Source organism: Olea europaea, chromosome 4 (genome assembly GCF_002742605.1).
Source record: "Olea europaea var. sylvestris chromosome 4, O_europaea_v1, whole genome shotgun sequence".
Lineage (NCBI taxonomy): Eukaryota > Viridiplantae > Streptophyta > Magnoliopsida > Lamiales > Oleaceae > Olea > Olea europaea.
In genome coordinates, this window is record NC_036240.1 from 12,110,259 (window position 1) to 12,120,821 (window position 10,563).

General features: G+C 28.1%; 1 protein-coding gene across 1 annotated transcript; it reads right to left on the reverse strand.

The window, feature by feature from the left end:
- Positions 1-3,819: 3,819 nt before the first annotated feature.
- On the reverse strand, positions 3,820-4,381 carry LOC111394083 (uncharacterized protein At4g14450, chloroplastic-like). The gene has a single exon (XM_023019863.1). It carries the CDS (start codon positions 4,285-4,287, stop codon positions 3,955-3,957), a length of 333 nt encoding a protein of 110 aa, XP_022875631.1. The 5' UTR covers positions 4,288-4,381; the 3' UTR covers positions 3,820-3,954.
- Positions 4,382-10,563: the final 6,182 nt, after the last annotated feature.

Below are 10,563 nucleotides of genomic sequence, written 5' to 3' on the forward strand. Positions count from 1 at the left end.
AACTCCTACTTGAATTTTAATTAAAACTTATATTTGAATGTGAAATTATTATTGTACAGGATTGTCACTATTTTATCTTTATATATAAAGATTAGACAAAACATAGAATTTCTACAACAATCATAATACGTAATTTCATAGTGTTCAAATTTGAAGAGAGAAAATTATTATTTTCTTGCTTTATTCAATTGTCTAGACTAATAATTAGCTTCTTGATTTAATTAAAAGAATGTGCCCATACATCTATGTAGTCTTGACTTTGAAAAATGTCATAGAAGATTTAGGTGAGTTGTTGGAATTAAAAGGTTGGAAACTCGTGATTCAAAAGATTTAAAGTTCGTGATTCAGAATTAATTAAAGAAATTGATCATTGAATTTAGGTAAATGTTCGAATCTTTTATTTTTAATATAACATACACATGAATTTCTAGACAATCTTGTTTATTGCTTTAAAGAATTATTTTAATTTTTGAATAATTTCGCTTCTTCATTCCAACAGCAAGTTGGTCAAACCAACTTAATACATAACTAATTTTCAACAATCCTACTCATAAATGACAATAAATACAACAAATAATGATGACACTAACAGAGAGATCAAGTGAAAATCATGACAAAGGTGATCTCTCATAAGGAATATTCATCTTTACTCCACTTGATTTTTCAATATATAGGAATCATTAAAAGTTGAACCCTATATAAAGCACTTTTCTATCATAGGTAAGTGTAGCAGACTATGAGCACACGGTTTATTTTCCAACAACCTTTACATTTCTAATTCAGTACGAGACCATAGGAGCACATGGTTTAATATATTCAAATTTTTTGCTTTGGTTGAATATTCTTCTCCTTCGCTGTCAAGATTATTTTTATTCGAGTACATAAATCTCTTTCATTTAATAAATATATGGATTTCTAGTTGGAAACTTGGACCATGGAGACAGAGCATGAGGGAATAAATCGAAGTGAAAACAATTGAGGAGAAATATTCAAATAGGTGGACTCAAAAAGGTCTCTTAGAAATTAATAGAAATATGAGGATAGAAAAAGAAATTTGAGTCCACCTATGTTCGAGCCAGCTTACAAGCACCTTGATTAATCTCACAAGATCCTAAAATTTACAATTGGGTACTTGCTTCAGTGGTATTGAGGGCACTCGAACTGGTGAGCATTTGAGAACAAATTTAAGGCCTGACCACTAAACTACTCCTCAAAGTTATATTATAGCTAATATTTCAACTTCAATGCAAACAAGAAAATTAAAGAGTAAAAGTAGCAATTGATCGAGTTAACAATAAAATTAAAGAGTAAAAGTAGCAATTGATCGAGTTAACAATAAAATTAAAGAGTAAAAGTAGCAATTGATCGAGTTAACAATAAAATTAAAGAGTAAAAGTAGCAATTGATCGAGTTAACAATAAAATTAAAGAGTAAAAGTAGCAATTGATCGAGTTAACAATAAAATTAAAGAGTAAAAGTAGCAATTGATCGAGTTAACAATAAAATTAAAGAGTAAAAGTAGCAATTGATCGAGTTAACAATCTCTCATATAAAATATGGACTTTAGAAGTATATAATAGAGGAGATGAATTTTTTTTCAAGAACCGACAAAATTGAATTATTTCCTTCTTTCAAAGAGATAACAGGGTTATTCTCAGTTAAATTTTTTATCTATTTTCGAAAACTTGTGATCAAAATGCAATAAATTGAATAACTATCATTGATAAAATCAATACGACAAGAACACAATTTTCTATTAAAATCATTAGTCAAAATAGAAGAATAACAAGTATATATTCAACATCTACTTGAATTTTTATTTTTATTTTTTAAATAAAGGGGCTTTTAGAAATAAAAATTGACAAATGTCAAATGGATGACCATTCAATACAAATCAAATCAATTCCATTTCGCCCACAAGAACGGAATATGCTTTATACGTAGATGAGTTAAATTTATTTTATTTATTTTTTTAAAAAAATTGATTTGGTATAAATAAATTTTGGATTTGAGAGGAAATGATTAAAGGATATAATAATAATAATAATAATAATAATAATAATAATAATAATAATAATAATATGTGGACGTATTTATTTACTCAATATTTTAATTGAAAAATATTTAAAGCTTCACTATTTACAAAATTAAAATCCATTTTTATATCGTTAGAGAGTCTCATATCTAACTTATAGTGTGAAGGAGGTCAATAATTACGGTAGCTAACGATCCAATATTTCATTAACATGTGGATGAAAATTGCCACCAAATTGACGCTTGCAAATTTTTCAAGAAATTATCCTTCGGTTGGCCAATAAATCTTGATAGGTTCTACAAAAAGTTCTATACTTTAAATCGAAATCCTTAGAATGCATTGCATTTTTCACGAGTCAATTTTATAACTAACAACAAAATTACAATATCACAATTCACTTCGTCAATTCACTTCGTACCTCTACGATGGTAGAATTTAACATAATAATCTAAAATATTGAGAATATATCTCAAAATGTGACAATTTTTTAGCAATGAATTTTGATTAACCACTGTACTATTTAAAATTTTCTAAATTTTGAATATATTTGATATGTTGTTATTATACAATTCGTATTAACAAAACAGTCAATATCTAAAGACCAATAGATATGTAAAGGCTTATTATTATTATTATTATTATTATTATTATTATTATTATTATTATTATTATTTATTTTTTCAAGTGCAAAAATGTTAACTTGTTAACAACTTATTTAAAATATTTAACTACTAAAATCATTTGTATTTAGATCAAATGTGTGACACACACAATTACCAAATTAATCACCCTATCAAATATGGTTAGACACCTGACATGTATTCATTTATATATCTTACCAATGCCAATCATTTAAAAATTTTAATCACTCAAGATTTTACAAATATTTAAATTGCCATAAAGAATTATCAAGTTATATAAAGAATAATTATATTCAAATTACCTTACACCACATTTTCAAATAATCACATTTTAACTGCAATCAAGATCTTTAGCCTCATTTGATAGCAATTTTTTACCCCCCAAAAATCATTTTTTTGTTTCTTATTTCACTATTTCACTCGTCATTTTTTATTTTTTCACTCACAGATATAATCCGTTTTTCTCTCTAATAAATAAAAAATCAATTCTCATAATTATTACCAAACAGTCCCTTAAATTTTGCTCGTTTTTGTAGTTACTTTTTTTTATTACATTTTGTAAATATTTTTGTCAGACTTTTGTAATTGATTTCATTGCGAATTTGTTTAAGGAAACTGTCAAAAATTAGGATATTAAATTAACAAAATGTTGAAAATAAAAATATGACCAAAAAAATTGAATATCTGTAAAAGTAAGCAAAAGTTAATATCATTCATTGCAGTTAAAATGTGACACAGTTAACAAAAAATAATAATAATATGGATATAATTATCCATTATTTAATTGAGAAAACTATGAAAATCTAACCATATTGTTGAGCAACTTCATAATTCATTTCTAACTATCAGTCTTCTTGTGTAATCAAATCAAGAATTTTCAAAATTAAACATTTAATAAATTTAGATTAAAAAAATAATGAAATATATAGTCGAAAAATTGTGAATCTTGATTAAAATTAGTTGTTAAATTTGATTTAAATTAAAATTTAATTTCTACGAAATAGGGGCATAGTAGAAACTAGATCTATCGATGCAAAATAAACTTAAATTAATATATCAAAGGCAAGAAAAATCTAACTAAATATTACTAATAATCTTTCACATCAAAATTTGTTCAAAAACATGTTTATTTGTCACCCAAAAAAAAAAAAAGGACATTAATAAATATGTACCCAAATTCAGATAGGGAAAATAGCATCAGAGGTCCCAATGTTTGACTTATTTTCACTTTGGTCCCCAAATGTTACCTATCCAACAAAAAAAAAAACTAACAAGATGTCATCTATCGAAACTTCCTGTACAAACAAAGGGCAAAAATGGAGCCGGTTCGTAACAAAACGGCGCCGCTGGATGCTGCCACTTTTTCATCACCACCACCGGCTTCTCCGCCGCTACGGGCTCCTTATTATTGCTATTAGAACCAGTCTTGATCTCAGCCGGAAAACTGTTGGATGTCGGAGATTCAACCAACGGTGATAAAAGCGGGATCGCCACGTTCCAATCTGTCACCGGATTTATCTCAATAGACGCTGGAGCCCTTTTCTGCAACCGTGTAAGCTGCTTCTGGCGCTGCGTGCGGATATCCGAATTCTTATTCGAATTCTCGGCCATATATGGCGATTTTAGTGTGGGTTTTTTATTTTGTGAGAAGCAAAAAGTATAAATGATTTGGTGTGAAAAGGGAGACCTGGAGATTTAGGGTTAAAAGAGAGTGGGTATAAATAAGGGGCGTGTGGATTGCACGTTGCGTAGCTAATCACAAATCGAGATTCAGTCAAAGGTTGTTCAGAAGGGGCGGGGGAGAGGGGGGGTGTTCCGTTTCTGTTTCTCGGCTCAGCTTGATTCGGCTGGCTATGGATAGGATTGTGATTTTTTAAATACTAGTCTTGTGCCATGCAATGCATGACTTGAATTTTATAAGAGGAGATATTAGCATATTAAATAAGGAAACAAAGGGAGACTGCAAACAATAAAAAATTAATTCGATTAATTAAACTATTTAATTATATCAATTAGATATTCAACAATAAAAAAAATGATTCGATTAATTAAACGACTTACTTATATTGAATATAGTATTATCAAATACGTCATTTATAAGTAAAATAATCACTTAGACTAAAATAATAATGTTTGAAAAAATACATTTGAATTATAGCAACAAGAAATTGAGCCAACAAATTTTTCATCTTAATTATTTTAACATCTAAAAAAAATTTATATATAAAAAAAATTCGATAATTTTTAGGAATTTTTTTTCTTATTGTTACTTTTTCTTCTTGATAAATTAATTTTTAAAATAATCTAATACAATTTTTTGTATAAAAGAATGATTATTAAAAAATTTTACGTTAAAACCAAAAAAAAAAAAAACGCGTTTGATGTACATTTAACTATTTTCGATATTCATTTAAATAATTCGATATGTCTATAATATATTTTTCGAAATGAGTTTGATAGAATATAGAAAATATATTTTTTATAGATGTTGCGTAAAATATTTTTTTTTTTTTTTGTTTTTGGCATAAAAATTCCTAATAAAATTATTATCGCCCTACTTTTCTTAATTCCTTTACGTAAAATGTATAAAAAAATATATTTTCTATATTACATCGAAACTCATTTCGAGCACTATATCATAGACATGTCAAATGATTTAAATGAATATCGAAAATAGTTAAACAAACATCAAACGCGTAAATGAAGAGGAAGGGAAAATAGCGAATTTTGACCTCGAAAACGATGTCCACCCAGCCTAGCGAGGTGGCCACGACGTGCGCGTCGAAAAGAGCTTTCCGAATTGGGGTCATGGGCACGATTCTGACAACCGTAGCCAAAGTTATGGTCGAATTATCAAAACAATCCGTAAAAAAAAAAAAGAAAAAAAAAATTTAGTGAAGCACTCCGCGCTGCGCGAAGTGTCTAATTTTACTCTTCTTCTTCTGTGTTTTTTTTTTTACTGACTTATTTTTTTTTAATTTGGCTATAAGTTTTGCTACAGTTATCGGAATTGAGCCCATGACCCCAATTCAGAAAACTCTTTTCGACACGCACGACATGGCCACCTAGCTTCGCTTGGTGGACATTGTTTTCGAGGTCAAATTTCGTCGTTTACCCTTCCAAATCCCCAATTATAGTTTGACATCAAATTTAAAAAATGCGTATAACTCGTCATTTTTTTAACGCAACATCTATAAAAATATATATTGTCTATATTTTATCGAACTCGTTTCGAGAACTATATTATGGACTCATCGAATTGATCTAAATGAATATCGAAAATAGTTAAAGTTACATCAAACGCGTTTCTTAAAAAGTTTACAAAAAAAATATATTAATAGTATAATTAAAAAAATTAAAATTAAAATTAAAAAAAAAAAACTTGTCTGTGCAAAGTCAACAACTGTGGGCGCAAGTGACCATTAAGCCTCAATGTGTTAATTAGTGTAAAGTGGGATTTTCAAGGGTAAAGTGAGAAAACAATGTAAAGGAGGAAAAAAAAAAAAAAGGACAAACTACTGTAGCAAAATCGGATAAATTGGATTCAAGTTTGAAAACGGCTGTAACATAAATGAACAGTACCAAAAGCCTCTCTTTTAAGAGAGTAAAGATATAGCTTTTTTTTTTTTTTTTTAGCTTCAATTTTCACAAAATTTGAATTTTATAATTAGTGATTTTTTTTTTAGAGAATTTATAGTTATAAAGTATGAAAAAATTTCAATTTACGTGTAAATTATTTCATTGAGAAAATATAATAAATAATGAGTTTATAAAAAAATAAATTTTTATATAATAGACTCAAACAGAGGCATAAGAGTATCTTTAAGAGACTATATAAGTCCCTGTTTATTTTTCATTAAAATAAAAAATATGATCGTTATCCATCACATCAAATCACCAAAATTTCTATTTCTTGTATGGGGACAATAATGATTATATTTTTTATTCTCATTTTTACATAAATTGAAAAAAATGGAGCCTAAATATAAAATGCACTCTATTTTTAAAAAATAATCTTACAATTATATTTTAAGTAACTCTTTAAATTAATATTTTAAAATAGAGCATGGTTAACTCTTTAAATTGCATTTAAAATATTTTAATTTTCAATATAGGAAATAATATAAAAATTGAAAGGAAAACTAATGAGAATAAAATATATTAAACAGTAATATATATTATTTGAGAGTAATAAATTTAAGTGCTAAATATAAAGAATATGTTGAGGTACTTAAAATTCTTTACTCTCAAAATTTGAAGATATTTTTTAAATTACAAAATATGTTTATGAAAATAGAAATTTTATTGAAGATATTCTAATGATTGTTCCAACATAGGAATGGAGAAACTGCTCACATTGAGCCGAGCCGAGTAATCCAGCTAAGCAACAATTACTTTACAGCCGGATCACTCAAATTTTCTTCAATTGCCCATTGAACGGATCCCTATATACAGCTAAGTTTCCGTTACTCAATGACACAGATCTGAAACGGACGTTAATTTTCCGTTATTCAAGTAGTCAGAGATCAATTAATTTTTTGGTTATCAGATCTGCGGTTGAGGTTTGACTACGTGGCGACTTCGGATCCTTTAATAAGCAAAGGTGTATATTGAATGCATCTTGGTTGAGATTTGATCATTTGATGCTTATCAATAGTAATATGTTGTTTGTTTTCATTTCGGTGTTCGAAAAATCTCGAGATGTCAATTTAATCGAAAAAATAAAAAATAAATCTGAAATTCAATCAAATATATAAAAGTTTAAATTAAATTTAATCGATCTCAAAAACGATCATTTTGAACTCAAAACTATCTTGTTTACCCTCAAAATATATCGATTCATTCTCAACTTGGAAAATCGATCTTTTATCTAATATTTAACTTCTTAAATCAAATTTTAAAATCCTACCCTAAAATAACACCACCAAACTCCATAAATGTTTACAAATTTAGAGGATGTCTGGTAGGAATTAAAATTAGATTTATGTAGTAGATTATTATAAAAGTTTTTGAAATGTGTGGTCGAAAAGTTGTGAGACCCATGAAAAATGTGGTTAATATCGATTGTTTGACTTTGACTTAGATTAAAATCAAATTTTAATTCCTTCCAAGCAGACTCTTACTCTTTTCAAATTATTATATTCCGTATAAAACTTAACACATTTTCATAACATTCCTCACCAGCTACTCGAGGTCGAAGCAATCAACACAAGATTTCTTTTACCCCTCTATTATCCTTTATTATGCTCCAAGTTTTTTAAGAAAAGAACTGAAAATAGATGTGGCCTTTAAGAAAGAACCATTCCATTAGGGAGTAAAATGCATAAATCTAAACGTTTAGAGGTTAAAAGTGAAATTTTTGAAATGTTCAATGACTAGAGGTGCAATTAGCAGTCAAGGTTATTGTTTTCATTTTCAGATCATTCGATATGGACAGTCAAATATGATAAAGAGTAAAGTATGAGCAGAAGCAATTTTGACAAAGAATATGTGATGAGATTAGTGCACACTTAAAACAAGAGGGGCATAACTCCGTTATTCAAGTAGTCAGAGATCAATTAATTTTTTGGTTATCAGATCTGCGGTTGAGGTTTGACTACGTGGCGACTTCGGATCCTCTAATAAACAAAGGTGTATATTGAATGCATCTTGGTTGAGATTTGATCAATTGATGCTTATCAATAGTAATATGTTGTTTTTTTTCATTTCGGTGTTCGAAAAATCTCGAGATGTCAATTTAATCGAAAAAATAAAAAATAAATCTGAAATTCAATCAAATATATAAAAGTTTAAATTAAATTTAATCGATCTCAAAAACGATCATTTTGAACTCAAAACTATCTTGTTTACCCTCAAAATATATCGATTCATTCTCAACTTGGAAAATCGATCTTTTATCTAATATTTAACTTCTTAAATCAAATTTTAAAATCCTACCCTAAAATAACACCACCAAACTCCATAAATGTTTACAAATTTAGAGGATGTCTGGTAGGAATTAAAATTAGATTTATGTAGTAGATTATTATAAAAGTTTTTGAAATGTGTGGTCGAAAAGTTGTGAGACCCATGAAAAATGTGGTTAATATCGATTGTTTGACTTTGACTTAGATTAAAATCAAATTTTAATTCCTTCCAAGCAGACTCTTACTCTTTTCAAATTATTATATTCCGTATAAAACTTAACACATTTTCATAACATTCCTCACCAGCTACTCGAGGTCGAAGCAATCAACACAAGATTTCTTTTACCCCTCTATTATCCTTTATTATGCTCCAAGTTTTTCAAGAAAAGAATTGAAAATAGGTGTGGCCTTAAAGAAAGAACCATTCCACTAGGGAGTAGAATGAATAAGTCTAAATGTTCAGAGGTTAAAAGTGAAATTTTTGAATTTTTTCAATGACTAGAGGTGCAATTGGCAGTCAGGTTATTGTTGTCATTTTCAGATCATTCGATATGGACAGTCAAATATGCTAAAGAGTAAAGTATGTCCAGAAGCAATTTTGACAAAGAATATGTGATAAGATTAGTGCACACTTAAAACAAGAGGGCATAAATGAAAGAAATATTCAATTAGCATACTTTTTTGTTCTACAATTTGGACTTTATAAAAGTAGCCTAGTAATTTCCAACCTTGCAATATGTGACCTCGTGTGGCTGTTGTCGTTGTCACTTTTTGAAAGAGATATAATCGAGATAGTGATTATTGCACTTAAAAAGTTATTTTTCTCATAAAATAAGTTAAAATATTACTCTCTTTTAGTGATGGCAACAGGGTGGGGTGAGGACCCGCCTCGCACGCCCCACACCCCGCGCTCCCCGCACCCTGCCCCGCCTGGTGGGGAGGGGTAATTTTCTTGCCCGTTTAATTTTTTTTTCGAGTTTAATAAAATACGGATAACATTCAAATTGAACTTTTAATAAAGAATGCCCTTACTTTATGTAAATTTAAATTTTTGTTTTAGGATAAAATTATTTATAGTGTAAAATGATTTTTAGAGAATGTGTGAATAAAAAGTATGAAAAAATTATAAGTCTACATGTAAATTATGTTATTAAAAAAATTGTGATAGAAAATAAGTTTAAATAAAAAGCGATTTTGAAATATGTTGCATAGATGAACTCTATATAATTTAAAAAACAAAAAATAAAAAAAAAAATTCACGAGGCGGGGCGACACCGGGGCGGGGTAAATTGCCATCACTACTCTCTTTGTCCCATTTATATATGCTTACTTTTCTTATTTTTTGTCCCAATTATATAGTTATGTTTTTTTATTGGGCTTGTTTTGTTTTGTTTTGTTCATATACTAATATACCCTTATTTAATTAGTTTAGTTATAATCAATTTTTTTTACTTAATCTTGAAATTGTTCAAATATAAATAAGGGTAAATTAGGCAAGTTATTGACAAAAATTGTTTTTTCAATAATATTATTTAAGATTTCTTAATTCGTGTGAAAAATAAAATAAGCGTATATAAATTGGACGAAGGGAGTGCTTTCTAATATTGTGGGCTTTGCCAATGTTTTATTGCTCTCTTTCTTCGACTTGTTCTTATCGATCTTCTAGTGTCTCGTGCATTTTAATGAAAGTGAAAAATATTTGAACTCGACAAAATTTTTGAACCAGACAAAATTTTTGAATCAAATCGAATTGAACTAGACCCGAAAAGAATTGTGCAATTCGATTAGATTCTTTTAAAGTTAAATACTCGAACGTGTATTAAAATCGAAAACTCACGGGGTCGATTCGATTATCAATTTTAGACCATGAACCGAATAATTCAATCTCCCAAATTTTTTAAAATTAAATAAGCTAAACTATTTTAATTTTTTTCTAAATAAATTTGTCAAATAATTAATTGAGCCCAAAAATATCATTTTC

Excerpts from the sequence above, each read along its gene's own strand:
- LOC111394083 (XM_023019863.1), bottom strand. The coding sequence starts at position 4,287 with ATGGCCGAGAATTCGAATAAGAATTCGGATATCCGCACGCAGCGCCAG.